Below are 21974 nucleotides of genomic sequence, written 5' to 3'. Positions count from 1 at the left end.
TCTATGGCTCGTTATGGTATGAAATATATTCACCGAGTAATTCAGATCAAGTTTTGTAGAGGCTTATTATGGAGTAAACCTTTAAACCTAGTTTATTGTATTCGTAAATGTCAATGATTGAATCCTTCTAATCTTGTTTAAAAAGTCTAGTTCCTCCTCTCACGACCAATCAGTTGTTAGTAATGTTTTATTTCTTTAATTACAAGAATACATCAAATTTCCATATATATAAACCCTAGCCTACATCACCATATTGGCCATACCGTAAACACAAAATTACCTGTGAAGGAGTGCTATAATCTTAAACACCTCAAAGAGCTAAGAAAATGGGTTCCAAGACTGGCAACAATTGCTCTTCTCATCTCTCAACATTATGTTTTTCACAATGGTGAGGTCAACTTGAGCCCGTTGCCCACCAAGTCCCCATCATATGAGCCTCCATCCACTAGGCCACCCCCGAGTGCAGCTTCTTGCCCAAGGGATGCCCTAAAGCTGGGGGTATGTGCCAACTTGTTGAAAGACTTGGTTCACGTTGTTGTGGGTACCACACCAAAGACCCCTTGCTGCCCTCTCGTCGGGGATGTTGCTGATCTGAAGCTTCTGTTTGCCTTTGCACTGCCTTTAAAGCCATTGTGTGGGGAATTAACCTCAATGTTTCACTCTCCTTGAGCTTGGTCTTGAACTACTGTGGTAAGGGTGTCCACAAGGGCTTCCAATGCGCCTAAGCGCGCTGCGCGTCTCTTCTATCTCAACTAATTTATTCTCCATTTCATGATTTCTTATTTCGTTGTTAAAAGCTTTCGTTAAGTTTGTTTCTGTTCTTGTTTATGAGTTTGATTTTGTGGTGATCAACTCGACCATATTGCTTTTTTGTACTCCAGAATAACCAAATTCATAGTAAAAAGAGCAAGAGTTTAAAATGTTTCGGAGCTGAATGACCAATTTAAAATTTGGGTTATAGATTAGGATCATCTAGTGAAATTAACCCCAAAAACTGTATTTTATAAACACTATAAAACTCGTTGCCCTATTACATATGAGTACAAATTTCTAGCTAAGTTATTTGGTTGTACACATGCTGTAACATGGACCATTAACATGCCTGTTAAGCATAATTTGGATTAAAATATAATATTGTCAATGTTTATTAGGTTAAATGACAAAAGAACGTTTAATTTTTAAGTAATGTTATAGGTTTAATTTTTTGAATAAAGAAAATCGATATTACAATAATTTGTTTTTTAAATTAGAATTTAATCTGAATTAAATAATGGAAAGTTGTTATATCTATAAAATCAAAATGTCTTTTTAGAAGAAAAGAATGAGGTTAACTAGCTAAGCATTCAATATTAAACAAGATCAGGAATAATCCGTTATATAAGCAAAGAGGACGGATAATAAACAACAAAATATGAGCAAAATAGAGAGAATTAAGAGGATATTTTATGGGCATACAAAGCCTTGAGGAACCTTTTTCCCACAAGCATTTATCGACAGACCGATGGCAACGGGTATTTTGACCTTGATAGCTCCAAGCACATTGGCCTTAATCGCACTACACAAGCACGATGCAGCCTCCAGATCAGCTAGACCCTAAATCAGTGTACACCACTCCTTAATAGCCATGCACCGATCCCAACCAGCTTCCGCGAACCCCAAACTTGAGCGTATCTTTGGGACATTTGGCCGCAGGCAAAAGTGTCGGTTTCGGTGGAGGCTGGCATGGGGCGACCTTATGAGACGAAACGCAAGTGAAAAACAAAACGTTAATCAACATGAAAAGAGCTAGGAATCAGTTTGATATTTATGGAAAGTGAGGTAGGCACTTTCTTGTAGAGCAAAACGAAATGTTGATGGATGAGTTTGAGGAGAGCTAGGAATCAGTGGTATGGAAAAGTAGGATGTTAGATATTTATGGACGTGTGATTGACATTGAAATTTCTAAAAGTGATATAAAGAATTCGTGGTTCTTATTAGTATCAGTAAAGCTAGTGCCTGCCATTGCCAGGCCAGCCTAGCATCAAACGCTGATGGCAGTATTCGGCCATCGTTGGAATTAACCCAGACCCATTCTTCACTTATTTCTGTGGTTATATTCTTTTAAGAAAAATATCTATATCAACAGCTGATGTGAGTCTGAATATTTGAAGATATTTAATTTGTTCTTCATGCATTCAGATGCTGTAACCATTATTAAGAGTGGACGGGGACATTAATCTAAATTCTAAAATTTTAATATGGTTTATTTTACATTTTATATGTTAAGCGAAAATCCAAATACTTGGCAGATACTGTTATTCAGTTTGCATTAAGATGATGCATATAGTAAACCGATTTGAATTCTAAAGTACAAACATCCGACACTACCATATGGCATCCCTAGTTAATAAGCTGATGGACCTCTTTAGCCAATTGAGAAACAGAGGGATGGATGGTTCAACCATTTGGCTCAAAATAAAACATTATAACCCAACAACCAACATGTTACACGTGTAAGCGAAACCTGAAACGGCAAATTTATTAACAATACCTTAGTTTACATAAGCTTGAGACTATCTAACCATCACGGAATCAATTCACCTGATCGATCAACACATTTTCTCAGGGATACAAATTTTACACACTAAAGGCAAGGACCTAAAAGTCATTAAATTTTTAATATGAGTCCGTTCTGAGTTCTTCCTAAGCTATCTTAACAAGATAGCCAATCAGGACACCAAGAAGACCAACTAGCACCACAAACATTAGAGAGAAGCCACCAGAACGAGTTTTGCTAATATCTTTTCTCATCATCTCCTACACGAAAAATGTGTTATGGTGGAGCCATAATTAGCATGTAGAAGAACAAAAGATAATAAAACGATTCTACAGTACAAATCAGCATAAATTCGAAAACTATGGTTATGTCACATCAAGGGATTACTTTGGACAAAAAAATAGGGGAGAGGTGAGCTAACAAGAGATCTAAACAGACAAGTATGGTTAGGCAGGATGTAGAAAGCAGTAATACGAAGCCATACTTCATACAGAACAGCAACATGATTCCAGTGACCAAGATAAATATATTTAACTGCAAAGCAGTCATCATGCCAATGTCATCATTGAAATTCTGATCTAGCCAATTCTCAATTTAAATTTCACCCCTTTAACTTAAGAGCAGAAATTGGACAAATCAGCCTGAATGGAACTAATACTATTATAAGATGTTCAGAAAAGTTGAACAGATACATAAGAGATTATGAAAAGGAACAAGGCTGGGTACTCTCCGGTGCACAAGATAATCAAAACAAAGATATCTGCTACTACAAGCTCATACCAGTTCTTGTCTTAGCCTCTGATTTTGTTGCAAAGCAGAAGCTTTCTCGTCAGTCAACTTCGAAATTGCAGACCATGCCTGGAGATAAACATACATTTAAAAACCAATGTTACAAGAAAACGACAAGTCAAGATTACAATACTTTTAAAATCACATCTAACATGATAGATACAAAACAGAGGAATGTTAACAAATAGGGCAATGTACCATCTAGATATAGTTTTTGTTATATGGAAAAGAGTCTAATGCTTCCCGCTTTTTTGGTACATCTCATACATAAGAATTATATAAAACCATTAATGACATACAATGTCACACATTGCTATGTCTCAACATTGCATCAATAATGAATTATTTTTGTAGTAAAGAATAATTATCATTTATCCTTAAGAGGACAAACTTAAGGCAGGTAGAGATACTTTAATCACCGGTATCCGACCCATTGGCCAACTAATCCGAGTCGGGCACTATAGAGGCCCATTATGAGGGCAACCAGTCCAACTCACTTTGCACTGTTCTCAACGCTAGGATTTGAACCTTAGAAATTGTTCAAGGGATCTAGCATCTCATTCCGATAGACCAACTGGTAGTTGGTATAGTTTCTTTTATTTACTACCCTTCTTAAGTTTTTTGCAAGAAATTTATCATTACTCATACTAACTAAACACAAGCATACCCTGGAATTCCTTTAGCTAGAGTTGGAAGAAAATTCGAGGGGAGTCTGAGTATAACTAGATTATAAAATGAGCATTTTGCACAAACCAAATAGTAAAACAATAACAATTAGGTCCACGTAGTTGAAATGCAAATTAAGTTGAGCAACAAGTGACACAAAAACAGGAAATGTTAACTAACCTACATACTAAAGATGCCAACCAAATGTACTAACAGGACAAGATCATGACAGTTGTGTTAAGATGAAATGCTTCTTCAAAGAAAAAGGTTGGAAATATTAACTAAGCCACAGGGAGATACATACCTCTGATGACTTCTCTTTAGTATCCTCTAAAGATCTCGATACCTAAATTTCAAATTAAGTTGAGCGGTAAGTGACACAGAAAGCATATCACTAGTGAGTAATAGCTTCTCCAATAATTGCTGATAAAAGGGGAAAAAGAACCTTAAATAAAAAACATATTCTTGGCCTCTTACCAACCAGAAAAACTAGAAGAGACATACCTCATCAAAATTTTGGATCCCATTTTCTACTGAAGATGATCTGGGAGGGGTCCCCTCTTCAGATCCTTCAGGAACAGGAGAGGGGGGATTAGCAGGAATGTAAATGACTCGCATTTTGAATTCCTTCACGACACGGCCATCCTCTTTGTTAAACTGCATTCAAATCACACATTCATGCAACACAAAGAAGAAACCAGTAAGTTGACAGAACAAACAACAGTCACATAGCCGTCATACCATTTCTGGGTTATGTCTTTGTTGGTTAAGCCATCAGGTGCAATAACACTCTGGATAAGGAACTTGTCCCTGCATGGCTCAGGAGGCGCCTCCTTTTGAGCTTGCATGGCAACTGCCAGAAAAAACTCATGTCAATAAACCATAAAGATATAAGGTACTATCTAAGAGGAAAAGAAAAATAACAGAACAAGTAAACGCCAATGTATTACATAGCTGCCACATAGATCAAAAGCATGGACAAAAAACTCTAATTAAAAACCAATAAATTACTCAATACTTACCGGTCACACTGCATGAACTCCCTGGCAAAACGATACCAGAGTTGGGACGGACGCAATATTTCTTAGGGTTGGTTGTTTTAACCTGTGAATAGCATTAAAGAGAATTTTCATATTATGATATAAGTTTATCAAATATCAAACCAATCACAGATAAAACTGGATGAACATTAAAATTACCTTGAAAGCAACATATTTTTCTGTCTTGTTGGTCAATTGCATAGAACATGAAGTTTGCCTCCTCAATTCAACTACGAAATTCCATATCAGGTATTCAAAACTTCTTATTGTTTGTTCACTGATTAAAATCAAATGGAAAAGAAAACGTACATGACAATAATAGAAATACAACCTAAACCCTTTTCATTTATTTGCTTCTAGGTATCAGTATTTACTCGCATGGTTGTTTTCTTATTTCGTAACTTGTCAGATCAGATTAGTTTATTTAATACATATATTTACAACAAAAGCAAGAAAAAGGGAAGGATGCAGTCGAGAGCTTACATGGGAATTGAATCTCTGATGGATGGATACTGAGAAAATGTCCCATGCTCATGGATCCAGATCAACAGATTTGTGGGTTTTTTAATGGATTATTTCCTGATAAAATTAAAAAAAAAATGTGAAGAAAAGAAATCGGAGGGACAGCGAGGTTTGATTTAATTTTTGGCTAAAATGGTCACTGAACATTTGTATTTTGCTCATTAAATCTTAAAAACTTGCAATATAATGACTAGACACTTAGTTTGGCTTCATTATTGTCGATTTTCATTTTAAAAAAAAAAAACTATAAAACCATCTTTCAAAGCTGGACAAATATGGCTTATGCGTTGTCTTCGAATTCTTATGATAAATGAAAAAAGTCCTGCATTAGATTCCACTGCACATAGATCAGACGGCACAAAATGTTGTAGTGTCCATGTCTAAATGTTAAAAGACGAGTTATTGTGATTTCTTTAAGAAGAAAATATTTAAATTGGCGACCATTGTCGAACAATGAATATGTTATGTTGGCCGGCTATATCTTGATTATCAATGAATATGTGCTTTTTGGTAATGATACAGAGAAAAGATGGATCAAGTTCTGGAATAGAAATGGTAGCATGTTGATTGAATATTAAAACATTACTTGTCTACCTAACCATAACCTCTTACAATAACAACACTCCTTCTAACCACTAACATCATTTGACGGGTTTCGAATAAAAAATGTTAATTATGAAAATAACACAAGAATCAATGAGGGTTATACTTTGATCAACGAGGTGGAGGATGGTGCCCGTAATAACTAGAGGAACGAAAGTGGGCTATGGTGTCGTCAAATGAATGTGGTGGATACATTGGCCTGATTCCAACTTTAAATGGGACCATTACAGTCAAGCTGAAAATTGAAAAATCCATGGTTGTTTTCCCAAAAGCCTAACATTTTCATGAAAAAGCTTAGATAAATCCTTTTTCCCCTTAAAAAAAAAAAAGACAGTTCAACTTTGACAAAACTATGTTATGTATATTAGGGTTAAAGTCTAGGACGAATTTCGTTTAAGTTTTGTAATATAATATTCAGTCACTTTCATTTATGTTTGTTTAAAATGTAATCACGAGTCAAATGTAATTAGACTTTTAGCGGATTGCTAACGGTGAATATATAAAATTTAAAAAGACAAATTACACAAATGATCATTAATATTTGAATAAAATTTTATTTTTTCAGGTAAATATCTAAAATCTCTTTTTCAGACCGATCAACCTTCTTATAAACATCACACTTTCTCTCCCAAATAGATTTGCTCCTTGAACCCAATACATCTCCCAAATAGATTTGCTCGTTTTCTTTACTTCCTCAACAATATCTTGAAAATATACAAACTGAAAATACTTTAAGGCCGTAGAAAAGTTCGACTAATAAGAAGTAGAAAACATTGCTAAATGAACTAGCAGGTAAGCATGTAAGCAACTCAGTCACCCATTCTTCAAGTGATAAATACCACTAAAAAAACCAATAACTGAACAATAATAAACCAACAAAGAAAGTAGCAAATTAGAAAAGGAATCCATTATCTGCAACAATACCAAGAACCAATTAGAGATACCATAAATTTTTTAGCATGAAAAAAGGAACATAAAAGCTCAAAGCATGAAAAAACCACATCATATTTAAGCAAAAGGCTAAAACTTGACATAGGAAATCTTATTTTTGTAGATGTACTCAGGGATGTCAAACCCACGAGGAGCAGAGCCAATTTATTTTGCACGGATACAGATACAGGGAAAGATACGAAAAACGATAATTTCTAAAATTTACATGGTACAAGGACAACAAGAGTAAGACATATAAAAAAAATTAAAAATTATAAATATATGTCAAATCTCAAAATAAGCAGACTCCCGTTATTACTCTCAATCTCACTACCGCTTTGAGATGTCATATTTAAACTAAATTGATTTGTTTACATTAAATCAGAAAAACATATTAATTGAGTTCAAAATCATGCATAGGACTAAGCACACTGAAAATTGGAAAACAACATTTGAACCGGACTAAGCACACTGGAAATTAATCGGACTAAGCACACTGTTTTGATAAAAAAAAAGTTCAATCAAAATAAGTATTATTGTTGATGAAGCCTAGGACCTGCATTCAAACTTTTCAAGGGAGACTGTTTTTGATATCACATTATTATTAATTTATTATTCTCCATCATCGTTGCTTCTTTTCTAGGCCTTACTTGCTTGGCCCTGTTAAACCCTGGCACGAACAAGCAAAGGGCACTGCATTTGAACTCAACTTCATTACCATCCATAACATGCTAATTTGAACTAAGCACACTGAAAATTAACATTTAAACCTGACTAAGCACATTATCACACTGGAAATTAATCAGAAATTAAATAGGACTAAGCACATTGTTTTTAACCGAACTAAGCTTCAAGACTGAAAAACATGATAATCTAAATTAAGCTTTAAGACTGAAATTACATTGGGGGCATTTTTCAAGTTCCAAAATATGGAAAACAAGCAATAAAATAAGAAAAATGAACACTGAAAAAACCATTTTATGAAAAGCTTTTCAAGCTTTAAAAACCTGCTTACCTCCTCCTTCCTCTCTTAGTCAATTCTCCTTTGCCCACCTTGTTCCAAATCAGGCAAATCTTTAGTATCCCCTTTGTTTCCAAGGCACCCCACAGTTTCCAATAAGCACAAGAGAAGAAGACGAGAATAGAGACGGAAATGCGGAAATTTTACTGTCTCGTGCTTCTTAAAAGTCAAAATTAGGTTTTGTTTTATTTTTAAAAAATTTTAATGCAAAATGCCAAAATTACCCCGGACACATGTAATAGTCATGTCCCCGAAACATCTCCAGAATTGCGTTGATCGTCCCCAAACTTGGTCAGTCGTACTCCGCCACCGTGGCACATTCCCATACCGGGGACGTTTCGGATACTTGAAACGTGTAAGAAGTGCCGTCCCTGTGCTTTATACGTGCCAACAATAATATCAAAGGAGACAGCATTGGAAACTCCAAAATTTCAATAACTTGTTGCCCATATCAATTCGTGAAGGAGGGAATCTGCAAATTGTTCATGTAGCAACAAAGAATGTTTACACTGACAAGTTTTTACTTGTCCAGGTCATAATATAGTAGCAAGCTTTAATGATGAGAAGCCACTCTCAAATACTAGTGACTATTTGTGTAATTTTAACTCTCAATGATCACAACTTAATCAAATAAAATCAAAAGTGACCAAATATTATGTATTTTAAATTCAGTGAGGAAAAGTGTACTAAATTTAGATAAAAGTGATTAATACTGTAATTTACCCATTCTTAAATTATGGTTGAAATTTTAACTATTCGTTAAAATTTAAAATATTTTCATTTGATTCATTTATTTTAAATATATCTTATGCCGCATACGATCTAACTTTTAACGCCTATGGCATTTAGGCTAGAAAAGGTTGTAATTGATATAATCTAGTACTTTATGATTCAATTATAATATTTTTAAGTTTGATGACTAATTTAAAATTTATGTCATAGTTTTGGGGTTATCCGATAAACACTAGAGTTACGAAGAACTAGACTAGCTACCAAGAGAAGTAAGAAAGTTTTGGTTAGGGGAGGAATCTGGGTCGTGGTGCATGCCTTTAATAGGCAATGGACATGATCCCTACTGGATAAGGGTCGATGATATAATCACGAGTGTCCTCCTAAGATGTGGTTGTATCATACAATAAATAGGTGAGATAGAAGAAATATGTGAGGCTGCATTGCTTGGCTATTGAATGTGATGGATATTATAAAAGCCTTCAAGTATATGACCTGGTGGTAATCCCTAGACGATGACCCCTTTATTGATGAATTCTTTGGGTGGGAGAGCACTTAGATCAATGGAAGGCCTCAAAGCAAAAGAGAAAAAAAATGACACATAGAAAAAGAAGTATCTGTTCTAAATTTCAAGATCGACGAACGCTAACAAAAGGGGCGTATCTTCCTCATTTTATTAATTTGATCCAAAACCTTGAACGCTTACCCCAAGTCTAGACACAGTGCAATATCTTACGTTTAAATATTGTGATCGTATCTTTTTATTATTAGATCGGAATCTCTAATAATCGAAAATATGTTATTTTTAATGATGTCTACGAGCCTCTATATTTTATCTCCCAACTCATAAAAGGATCTTAAGGGCATCTCGACTCAGGAGAACACAATCGTACGTCTAGCTCTTCTCATGTGTAGTTCACTTCAGTTGATTTGGATGGAGTCACAAGGTCCCAATTTAACGATTGAACCCATGCACTGAGCAAAGTTTAAATCTACTGATCATGGATCAAGGTACTTTTGGGGACTCTCTCAAGAAACAAGAGAAATCTCGATCCAAAATAACATTCAGACACTTCACAAAGCAATACATTTTTCTATTGTTTGAGGGTTCTGATCAGATATCTCAACAAATATAACTTTGGGGATGGAGAATATTTAAGAAAACCTAGCAAGTAATTTTAAAGCTTTTTAGGTCGAATAAAAAAAATCACAAATGCAATAACAAAGACAAAAAAGCAGATGCACACATTTATATATGTCGAACAATATACTACGTTTGTTTAGTTCTGTTTCCAGTTAGTTCGCAAACCCTTAATCTACTAAATGAAACAGAAAAAAAGACGCAAACAAATTAAACGTTAAAAGGAGAAGATTAAGCGAGAATTAACAGTAACCATTGGACGAACTATTATGACATGAGGCTAACATCTGAGAATTATAAATTCATCAGCATAAAAGCCTTCATCTTCATAAGAGTTCTTTAAATTAAGGTACGACGACCAGATGTAATTAGGTTTCACAAGCATTAAAGTCCGTTCAAAGTAACCCACGTCTTTCTAGGAGAACATAACTTAAAAATTGATAACGAAGCCTAATAACAGCTTAAACAACTGTAGGAAATAGAGAAGAAACAAAGAAACCCTAACAGTAGTTTGCACTTGTTTATTAGTGGGGAGCGACACCCACGTTGGTTGGAGCAAAGAACCCATCTTTCATCATCACGTCCTCTCCTTCCTGCAACAAAAAATATCCCAGAATAAAAATGAAAACCAGTTACTAATTGTGTAGGTTAGCGTATCATAGCATGTTAGGACTTAGGGTTCGAAAACCAGTTGGCGTACGTTAGTTTTCTTCACGGGTTGATCAGGCATGAGTCCAAAATGTATGTGGGGGAAGTGAGCCCACTACAAGAAGATAAAAACAAAAGAAAATTAGTACACCAACATGACTAAACCCTAGATTTTTTTTCCTGGAAGAAAAGAAATGTTAAAGAAAGACATTCTCGAATCTTGGATCACACATTCTTGGCAGCAGCACTGAAGGCTTCTCTGTGACTAATATCAGGATTCCCAGCTTTGATGCGTTGGATTTCGTCCCTGCAGATATGAAAGATGTCGAGATCATGCATGTGCTTCATTTTTCTTTTTAATATCTTTACTTATACAAGGGGATTAAGTTAAAATATAAGAGTGCGTTTAAAGAGGAGCGTAAATAAATCACGAGCGTAAATAAAGTTGGCTCACTTGATGAAGCGGTTGTAGGCAGATGGGACTCTCTGCCTCTTCTCCGGAGCTGGACATATAAAAAACAAATTAGCACAGACAAACAATGAGACAGATGCATTAAAATCACATCGCTGACTTTTTTTGGGTAAACTTCGGCTTTCATTATCTTCTCTCTCTTCACCCTCATCATCACCTCATCATCATCTCTACACATATAGATCTATATTTCCGGGGGAGAAATTAAGAAAACTGAAATCTAGTAATATTTTCGTACGTACGCTTTTGTTTAATGCTTAAAAAAAAGTCTTTCTATGAAGGAAAAAAACCCTGCATATGATGAATCTTAAGAAGATTTCCCTTTTCCAAATACAACAGTATACAAAGTATAATAGCTTGAAGCTACAGATAGCAAGAGATGAAGTTAAAACTTTTTAAAGGGAAGAAGACAAGTGCAAATGAACAGAGCGTAAGAAATAAAAGCATGTAGACTAGACATGTAAAGCATAGCTGGACTTTTTCTCAACAAATTGACCTAAATCGGTTTCCGTTGTTTAAGGAATCTTATAGCTTTCTAGCTAGTAAAAGGGGTGGTGGAACCAAATGAGAAGCACAAAAAAAGGAATAAAAATATGAAGCAAATCTCACGTCTGTTGACCATGGGAGGTTTTGGGATCTCCTCAACTCCTCCTCGAATAGCCGGCATAATCGAGTCATTTGGGTTTGGCAGATTCATCTGCATACTCGGTGGGGCAGTACTTCGGAGCTCCTCCTGGCATATATGTATATATGTCAATGTTACTGGCAAATCAGGGTTTTAAAAAACGGTCAACGACCGCGATTTCAGCGGCGATATAGCGGTTTCGCCGCAGTTCGATGGCCGCAATCACGGTAAATCTGAAATAACCGAAAACACGGCCGCGATTTGAAACTCTGCTGGCAATAACTACACTAAGTTAACTGTGTTGGAATATTCTGAAACCCTAATTTATTTACCATGATATTCTGAGGAGTCGAGAAGGAATGGCCAAGGTGAAGCTGATTAGCTGCAGGGAGAAGCAAGCCACGCATGTTGACAGACAAAAGATTGGTGCAGTGACCGCATCGAACTGTGACGGTCTTGAACAAGCTAGTGCAAGGAACACTCACCTGAAGTGACAATGATACAAACACACAAGGAAAAATTAAATAGGGGAGAAGATCATAATATAGAACACAATAGGGACAAAACAAAGGGAAAGGGAAAGGGAAAGAAAGTGATACAGCAAGAACAGTGTCGCAAAAGTTGCAATGGACGTAACAGAGCTGGTCGGAGGGAGAGAGGTGGTCCGGTGAAAAAGCAGCTGACGAGGACGACATCTTTCTTTTTTGATGAGGTTTTGTTGATTTGATTGATTGATAGATTGACTGATCAGTGGATTATGATAGGTATCTAACCCACTCCTTGATCTGATCTTCTTGGTTGTGGAGTTTGTGCTAAAGATACAAAGAAAATGGATGAGGGTGGATAGAGAGGAAAGAGAAGAGGAAGCTACTAATATACTAGGAGATGGAAACAGACCCAGAATGTGTTTCCTTTTATCTCTCTCTCTTTTCACATCTGTATTTAAATATAGCGCATTTGTACATTGGTGTGGGTTTCAATAGTATTGTACAAGTTGTTGACGTATCATAAACAGGTCCCGGTAGAGATTTAAACATACAATAAAAGAGAAAGAAAATTAATAAAGAAGGGGGCAAAAGAAAATTTGAATGGTTGGCATTCCCAATAGATGTTAGTGCTTTGTATGAGAGAAAGAGACAGACGAGAGCAGAGACGGAAGATGTGGGGGAGAGGGAGCTAGAAAGGGACGTGTGCATGGTAGTAATTGGCTTTCGCCTTATTCACCTGTTGTTTTCACACTTAAGAGGCTGTGTGTGTTCCATGCTTTTCGCGGTTCTCTACAATTCCATGCCTGCATCCAATTATCGTAGCCCTCTAAGAATTTTTACTTCATCAAAACCCTAATTTCCGAGCACCTTATATTGGAGTTTTGATCTTTTTATAATCTTAAAAAGAAAACAAAAGTTGGCTTAACTACCAGTAATCCTTTGAGGTTGTTCCCAGAGTGTTGTAATTTCAAACTAAATTAAATGAATTGAAAATTAGAGCTATCAACTTTGAGATGCGTTCAACATTAGGCTTGAAGATAATTTATCATATAATGTATCTCCGAGGTTCATTAAACTTATTTGTTCGGAAAAACAAGGGCTGGAACAACAAATAATATTTCAAGAAAAATATTTAGCAGAATGAGAAAAGAGATCTGTTTTTGGTGTATTGAGAATGAGAGAAATATGTCAGTAAAATTCTTTACTGAAGTGATCGCTTATAACTACATTCCAGAGAACATATTTAGGGAAAATTATATTATTGGTCAATAATTTATTATATTATTTTTACTTTGTTCGTCAAATTGCTTTTCTATAGATTTATTATTAATCTGTACTCTATAATTTATGTAAATCTTTTAATAATGCCAGGAGTGAATGATCACTACAACTTATCCTGAAAAAAATCAACTACAAAGATGAAAAGTTGAAGATAAGCAGAAGTAACTCTCTCTTGATATATTAAGTAAAAAGAGAATTACTAACATGTGTCGTGAAGGGACATTGATTAAAGGGTTATCTATGTTCCACCTTGTATTATGTTGGTTGGCTTGCTTTATAACAGAAGATCAAAATAATTGCTGAACTTATCACTTAATTCAGTTCATGTTCATTAATCATTCCTTAAGTGATGGAAGTGGAACCCAAGAGATTTAGATATATAGAGCGAACAGTATGTATCATTTCACTGCATAAAGCAAAACACATCGATGATCATCATATAAAACTATATCTAGAATAAGTTACTGGTAGCTGTTTACCATCCAATGCACTTTACTTCAAACAGAAATGCTAGCAGTATAAAACGTTGTGGTAGCTTTAAGAATAGGGTAAGGCTAGCCTGCTATATAACGGAGCCCGGCACCAGAGCCTCCTTGGGAGGGAATTCACCGCCAAATTATTACAACATTATAACCAAAAAAAATATTATAATAAAAACTTTTGAAATATCGATTTGACTACTCACGTAATAATCTTCTCTCACATAATGTACAGATATACGTAGTTGTCAGTGATAACAGCAGACACAGATCCTTTAATCGAATTTATTTTACTTTGTCCTTGCATTGCATTGTGATGAGTTTTTTTTAATTATATCTTCTCTTTTCTTTCCTTTTGGGCTGGTTTCATTAGTCCTCTACGCTGCACTGCCGCAACTGCTATCTATCTCAATGGACATGGTGGTTCTTGCTTTTTGTTGCAAAGTAACCCTAAACTTTGCTGAAAAAGATGGCTGTCATTTCTCTAACATTTTTTAAAACTATCACCATCCATCCATCCCCCATGCGTGCAAAAGGGTTTCTTTTGTTTTTCGCACCAGATCTGCCCATGTAGGTAAAATTCCAAGTCACTTAGTTAAAAGTGAATGTGGGTCCTGAATAGATGCCTTTGCCAGCTTTCACCGCCTCTCTGTATAGTTAGGGCATAGCTGGCCTGCAGTCTGCAGGCTCTGTTGGAAGTTTATGGTATGCCTTTGGAACCACGTCCCAAGAACCATTACCCCTTGGTGGGGGTGCCCTACGGAGTCGCCTTTTTTTACCCTTGAAACTCTCCTCATCATACGACCTTAAATTCCTACATTATTTCACATATGTAAACATTAATTTCCATTAAGTAGTTTCGTTACAAATGAACCCCAAAAAAATACAATTAAATAAAAAAGCATTACCTAGTACAAAACACTTCTTTTTAGCTATTATGTCATGTTAGTAATTAATAAAAAGTTAATTCGCGTTAAATGAATGAATAAATAAATAACTTACGTGTTCATACATACAACAGTCTATAGGTGCCACTAGTAGGGGTGTAAATGAGCCGAGTCGAGCTCGAGTATTGCTGAGCTCGACTCAACTCAAAAACTCTGAAATTGAGCTCAACTCGACTCGAAAACTCGCGAGCTTAAAATTTTCAAGCTCGATTAGAATTCGAAATCCTGAACTGAAGCTCGTGAGCAGCTCGAAAATGCTCGAAATGAAGAAAAAAAATTCTTAAACTTAACTCGATTGAAGTCTCAAACTCGAACTCGAACCTGAACCTTAAATGCATGAAAATCTTAATGTATTCTCTTTAAAAAAAACCAATACATAAATATTAATATTTTTTTAAAAAAAATATATATAATCTTATATATTATATTTTCGAGCTGCTCACGAGCTTTTCAAGCCGAGTATCAAGTAGCTCGTTTTGTCTCGTTAAGAATTCGAGTCGAGCTCGAGCTCGAGTTGAGTCCATTCGATCCGAGTATTTATCGAGCCTTGATTAAGTCGATCTCGAGTAGCTCACGATCTGTCTCGTCTCATTTACAGCCCTAGCCACTAGTGAATGGTATATTCATACTTATTAGTATAAAATAGTTAGGGTTCGGAAACAAAAATATGAAACATAACACTCGACATATCGGCTTCATAGTACACTCTAGAGAGATCGGATTCAGACATAATGAGGAAAAAAAGCAACATCTAATATCAAAACCTTAACCATATCAGAGCAATGACCCTACTTTTATAAAGTTCGTCAGCTTGTTTTAATCTTCAGGGTTCGTATTGATATAATGCCCTCTAATCATCTTTCATCTACCACTTGCTATCGGATCCGCAGCTTTGATGAGGTGATAGTTGTTAGGAAAATAAACCGAGTACAAGTAATTTCCCTATAACCAGATTAGTGAGAATGCGAAATAAAAGCGGAAAAATAATACCCGAAAATTGATAACGGAGTTCAGCCAATTGTGCTTACGTCTCCGGGCTGCTGCATATCTTTTACTAAGAGAGAAAATTTACAGGTGTTTACAAAACACTCACTACTCACAAGAAAGCTCTCTAGTATAGGAAGAAAGAAATGTTTTGGGATGATTTTGAAGCTAAATGGGTAAGGGTATTTATAGTAGAAACTTAGGGACTAATCTTTGAAAATACCCTAAAGTGCAATGACTAAAGTGAATTTACCCATTCCTATTTTCAACAAACATCTACCAAAATTTTACCAAACTTTGAAAAATATTTTTCAAAGAAACATTTACCAAACTTTAAAAAAACATTTTCCAAAGTTGGTTGCCAAACGTTGAAACTTTTAACAATCTCCCACTTGAAGACTGATTTTAATATGTCTTCACACCTCGATCAATGCAGCAGCATGTCTGGTCTTGTTATTCTAGCATGCCAACTGAAGCTGAACACAACTTCAGTTTGTCCGTAGTCACCGTCTTTGTCAACATGTCTGCCGGATTTTGAGCTCCACTAATCTTTTCAAGTTTCAAAATCCCATCTTCCAGAAGAGACCGGATAAAATGATATCTCAATTGTATATGCTTTGTCCTGGAATGAAAAGACATATTCTTTGCTAGATGGATAGCACTTTGACTGTCGCAATACAAGATATTGTTTTCTTGTTTCTTGCCTAACTCTTCCAAGAAACTTTAGAGCCAAACCATCTCCTTGCTGGCTTCCGTAACAGCGACATATTCTGCTTCAGTTGTGGAGAGAGCAATTATCTTCTGTAGTTGAGAAACCCAACTCACTGCAGTTCCTCCTAGAGTATAGACATACCCTGTAGTGCTCCTTCTGATGTCGACATTTCCGGCTAAGTCAGCATCTACATAGCCTGTCAGTATCATATCTCCACCTTTGAAACAAAGTGCTTTGTTTGTGGTACCCCGAAGATATCTGAGGATCCATTTGACTGCTTCCCAGTGTACCTTGCCCGGATTATTCATGTACCTGCTAACAGCTCCCACTGCATGAGCAATATCTGGTCTGGTACAAACCATGGCATACATCAGACTTCCAATTGCTGAGGCATACGGCACCTTCACCATGTGTGCACGTTCTTCCTCCGTCTTTGGTGATTGGTCTTTGGAGAGTCTGAAATGAACACCTAAAGGTGTACTTACTGGTTTAGCATCTTGCATGTTGAACCTGGAGAGTACTTTGTTGATATACTCAGCCTGTGATAACATCAAAGTCCCCGACTTTGTGTCTCTCTTGATCCTCATCCCAAGAATCTGCTTTGCAGCGCCCAGATCCTTCATAGCAAACTGCTTCGACAATTTTTGCTTCAAGTTTATGATCTCTTGCATGTTTGAGCCTGCAACGAGCATGTCATCAACGTACAACAATAAAATAATGAAACTATTGTCGAACCTCTTGATGTAGCAACAATGATCTGCTTGGCATATGGTAAACCATGCTACTCATGAAACTATCGAACTTCTTGTACCACTGTCTAGGAGCTTGTTTTAAACCATACAAGCTCTTCTTCAACCTGCATACCAGGTTTTTCTTGCCTGCCTCTATGAAGCCTTCTGGCTGCCTCATATAGATCTCTTCCTCCAAATCACCATGAAGGAAAGCTGTCTTTACATCTAACTGCTCAAGATGTAAATTCTCCGCAGCTACAATTTTCAACACAGTCTGATTGTAGACAGTTTTACGACTGGAGAGAAAATTTCATTGTAGTCAATACCTTCTTTTTGCTGAAAACCTTTGACAACCAATCTTGCTTTGTAGCGTTTTCTCCCATCATATTCTTCTTTGATCCTGTAAATCCACTTGTTATGGAGCGTTTTCTTGCTTGGTGGTAATTCAGCTAATTCCCACGTCTGATTTGACATAAGCGAGTCCATCTCATCTTTCATGGAAGACTCCCACTTGACTGAATCCTCCACCTGCATTGCTTCATCATAGCACTCTGGTTCACCATTGTCAGTCAGCAACAAATAGTGCAAAGAAGGCGAATACCGTTGGGTTGGTTTAGGAATTCTGGAGGAGCGTCTCAGTTCTGGTGTGTGTGGTTCTTCTTGAACTGCTTCAAGATTGATCTGAACATCATTTCCAGAAATCTCCTCGAACTCAGCAAATTCCTTTGTTTCAGCTTTGGTATTACTTGATTCTGCGGTTGACCTATCTTTGTACATCACATTTTCATTGAAAATGACGTCTGTGCTTCTGATGATCTTTCGATTTTCGTAGTCACAAAACCGGTAACCGAACTCATCACCACCGTAACCAATAAAGACGCATTTGTTGGACTTGGCATCAAGTATACTTCTTTCAGCAGAGTTTATGTGTACATAATAAATACAACCAAACACTCTTAAGTGTGAAAGGTTTATTTCTTTCTTGCTCCAAGCTTCCTCTGGTATTCCGCCATCCAAAGGAACTGAGGGCCCACGGTTGATCAGGTAAGCTGCAGTGTTGATAGCTTCAGCCCATAGAAATTTGGGCAATCCGGCATGTATCCTCATGCTTCTGGCACGTTCATTCAGAGTTCTGTTCATGCGCTCTGCTACGCCATTCTGCTACGGTGTTATGGGAACTGTTGTCTCCATCTTGATCTCATTGTTTGCGCAGAAATCTCTGAAACTACTGTCTCTGTACTCTCCTCCATTGTCAGACCTCAACCGCTTGACTTTCAAACCAGTCTCATTTTCCACCATGGCCTTCCATTTTCTGAAGGTATCAAAGACTTCTGATTTCTTCTTCAGAAAATAAACCCACACCTTCCTTGTTGAATCATCGATGAAGGTGACATAATATAGTGAGCCTGCAAGAGATGGAACAGGGGATGGTCCCCATACATCAGTATGAACAAATTCTAACCTTTCTGCCTTGGGAGTCTTGCCAATCTTTGTAAAACTGACTTTCTTTTGTTTTCCAAAGATGCAATCCTCGCATAGTCCGACATCTACATTCTTTAGATCCGGCAGCTTCCCTTTTGACATAAGTATCTTCATTCTTTTCTCGCTCATATGGCCGAGCCTTTGGTGCCATAGGTTTGATTTTCCATCAGCATCTGCTACTGCAATGATATTCTTTAAATTTGAGGTTACATAGAGAGTACCGGTCTTCTTACCACGAGTAATGACGAGTGCTCCTTTGGTAATCTTCCATTCACAGCCTGAAAAAGTTGTACTATATCATTCTCCATCAAGCTGTCCAACAGAAATCAGATTTCTTTTGAGGCCAGGAATATGTCTCACTCCTGTCAGCTTCCAGGTGGTCTGGTTTGGCAGCTTTAGTCGGATATCTCCTTTTCTGACGATCTTCAAGGTTTCATCATCAGTTAGATGAACCTTCCCAAAATCACCACTGACATAGTTCTCCATGATTTCTCGGCATGGGGTGGAGTGGAAAGATGCCCCTGAATCCAATATCCATGATTCAATCGGACTGTTGACGCTTAAAATCATGGCATCACCTGTCTCCTCCGTCATGTTGGCAGATTCCTGTACGCCGGTATTTTTCTTCGGTGCTCGACAATCTCTTTTGAAGTGACCCTTCTTGCCGCAATTATAACAGGTAAAATCTTTATTTCCTGTTCTTGATTTGCCCCTTCTGGATTTTGATCTACCACGATTTGAATTTCTTTCTGAAGTTCTCCCTCTAGACTCCGTGTGCAAGGCTGAGGAGGTTGATGCTTCACCTGATTCTCTTCGTCGAATTTCTTCACTCAATACCAGATCCCGAACATCGTCGAATTTTAATTTGATGTTTCCCGATGAACTGCTGATTGCTATAACAGTAGCATTCCAACTGTCTGGTAGAGATGATAAGAGAATTAAAGCTCGAACTTCATCATCAAACTCAATTTCCACTGAACTCAACTGGGTTGTGATTGTGTTGAGTTCATTTAGGTGTTGTGCCACCGATACCCCTTCCGCCATCCGCAAATTGAATAATCGCCTCATCAAATGAACTTTGTTTGAGGTCGATGGCTTCTCGTACATACTGGAGAGAGCTGCCATAAGACCCGCCGTGGTCTTTTCCTTTGCTATGTTAAAAGCAACATTGCGGAATAACGTCAGTCGGATAACTCCGAGGGCTTGTCTTTCGAGAAGAGCCCAATCTTCATCCTTCATGCCCTCTGGTTGCTTTCCTGAGAGAGATTGATATAGATTTTTCTGGTACAAAAAATCTTCAATCTGCATCTTCCAAAAGCCAAAGTCCGCACCATCGAACTTTTCAATTTTCACCTTCCCTTCGTCTGCAGCCATCGCTCCCACTCGAATCTGGCTTCGTTTGGATCGTTTCTGACAATTCTTGCGAATCACCGTGTATTAGAACACCACCGTCGACAAACTCGTATCGTCGACCGAATTTCACTATTCACGGAATTCACTATTCACGTGAATAGTAATCAATAGTAACCTCGCAGAAAATTTGACAAAATTCACAACCAAAAGCTCTGATTACCAGTTGTTAGGAAAATAAACCGAGTACAAGTAATTTCCCTATAACCAGATTAGTAAGAATGCGAAATAAAAGCGGAAAAATAATACCCGAAAATTGATAACGGAGTTCAGCCAATTGTGCTTACGTCTCCGGGCTGCTGCAGATCTTTTACTAAGAGAGAAAATTTACAGGTGTTTACAAAACACTCACTACTCACAAGAAAGCTCTCTAGTATAGGAAGAAAGAAATATTTTGGGATGATTTTGAAGCTAAATGGGTAAGGGTATTTATAGTAGAAACTTAGGGACTAATCTTTGAAAATATCCTAAAGTGCAATGACTAAAGTGAATTTACCCATTCCTATTTTCAACAAACATCTACCAAAATTTTACCAAACTTTGAAAAATATTTTTCAAAGAAACATTTACCAAACTTTGAAAAAATATTTTCCAAAGTTGGTTGCCAAACTTTGAAACTTTTAACAATAGTATAGGTTGATATCTCATGACTGACATTCACGAGAAACCCAACATAAAACCAATTAATGCTAAATATAATGCATTGATTTCGGCAGGTAGGACACATTCAATGCTTTCATTGGATTGAGAATTTGTCTCATCATCACATGAGCAAATATATGCCACCAACATTGAACTGCCTGCAGCTGAAACATTGTACCATAAAAGAAAACAAGTTGGACGCTGACTACAGCTATTGGTTAAGGTTGATACATATACAAGCTAATAAATAGGTTTACGTACGTACATGTAAAAGTTGTAACAAAGGAGAAGAATCAAATTAGTGTCTTATGGGTCATGGTATGAAACTTGATATTAATGAGATGAGTTGTCTCCTGAAACCAAAACTGATGTGATTAGACTCTAAACTTAATCGGTTCAGGAAAACGCTGAAAATCATTGGGCAAATATCTCTATTTATTTATTAATGTGTTTTTATGGGAAAATATATCTACATACAAATTAATGGAAGGGCAGGAGGCGTCTGGAAAAGCCTCTGAGGGGTAGACTAGAGAGAGCTTAAAAGCACAAGAAAGACGAGCGTAATTTATAGATCTCAATTCTCAAGCAGCGTTGTTAGCAGTGCACAGTTTCACACAGTGAATATTCAAAGTACGTAGTACGTACTGCATCTGTAGCTTCAAAGCAGAGATGTCCTCTCTTCTTACTTTACTCCACCTCGAGGAACCTTAGCTACCCACCACGATATATTCATCAAAGCAAGATATGTATTTTTTTAGCTTGGCTTTGTAGCGATTTATTTGAAACCTAGACCACTACTGAAACTGTATAGATAATGTTGGTCCCCCGCTTCCCCTTGCAACTGTCTCGACTCGACAACTGCGGATGAAGACCGCAAGGCTCTAGCATTTGTGGCAGCAAAGCAGGTAAACCTATATCACTAATGAAACTGACCCAACATGGAACCGTCACAAGGGAACCGACTAATACATGTTAAAGCAGTGTATTACAGAGCTCTTTGAGAGCCAACACAGCACTGCTCTCGTCTTTGGGCTTTTTGTTTGATCAAATCGTTTATCTATAGGAAAGCCAACATATTGGTGAAGAAACTGGAAAA

General features: G+C 36.9%; 3 protein-coding genes across 4 annotated transcripts; 1 reads left to right on the top strand and 2 right to left on the bottom strand.

The window, feature by feature from the left end:
* The first annotated feature begins 3 nt into the window (after nucleotides 1-3).
* On the top strand, nucleotides 4-669 carry LOC120205691 (14 kDa proline-rich protein DC2.15-like). The gene is made up of 2 exons (XM_039205527.1): nucleotides 4-16; nucleotides 317-669. The coding sequence occupies exons 1-2, from the start codon at nucleotides 4-6 to the stop codon at nucleotides 667-669; spliced, it is 366 nt and encodes a 121-aa protein (XP_039061458.1).
* Nucleotides 670-2495: 1826 nt separating this feature from the next.
* Nucleotides 2496-5629, bottom strand: LOC120205647 (vesicle-associated protein 1-3-like). The gene is made up of 8 exons (XM_039205500.1): nucleotides 5515-5629; nucleotides 5191-5261; nucleotides 5014-5095; nucleotides 4720-4844; nucleotides 4496-4648; nucleotides 4296-4337; nucleotides 3317-3394; nucleotides 2496-2796 (listed from the first exon to the last, which is right to left on the bottom strand). Exons 1-8 carry the CDS (start codon nucleotides 5564-5566, stop codon nucleotides 2683-2685), a joined length of 717 nt encoding a protein of 238 aa, XP_039061431.1. The 5' UTR covers nucleotides 5567-5629; the 3' UTR covers nucleotides 2496-2682.
* A 4673-nt stretch (nucleotides 5630-10302) lies between these two features.
* LOC120205646 (axial regulator YABBY 1-like) lies at nucleotides 10303-12580 on the bottom strand. 2 transcript variants are annotated; one of them, XM_039205498.1, is made up of 7 exons: nucleotides 12322-12580; nucleotides 12055-12207; nucleotides 11707-11830; nucleotides 11080-11128; nucleotides 10857-10932; nucleotides 10678-10740; nucleotides 10303-10570 (listed from the first exon to the last, which is right to left on the bottom strand). In XM_039205498.1, exons 1-7 carry the CDS (start codon nucleotides 12415-12417, stop codon nucleotides 10502-10504), a joined length of 630 nt encoding a protein of 209 aa, XP_039061429.1. In that variant the 5' UTR covers nucleotides 12418-12580; the 3' UTR covers nucleotides 10303-10501. The 2 variants fall into 2 exon arrangements, with proteins under 2 accessions (XP_039061429.1, XP_039061428.1); XM_039205497.1 differs by having other exon boundaries at nucleotides 10666-10740; nucleotides 12322-12417.
* Nucleotides 12581-21974: the final 9394 nt, after the last annotated feature.

Source organism: Hibiscus syriacus, unplaced genomic scaffold (genome assembly GCF_006381635.1).
Source record: "Hibiscus syriacus cultivar Baekdansim isolate YM2019G1 unplaced genomic scaffold, ASM638163v2 tig00012523_pilon, whole genome shotgun sequence".
In the NCBI taxonomy this organism is placed as follows: domain Eukaryota; kingdom Viridiplantae; phylum Streptophyta; class Magnoliopsida; order Malvales; family Malvaceae; genus Hibiscus; species Hibiscus syriacus.
This window is presented reverse-complemented; position numbering and strand designations above follow the sequence as displayed.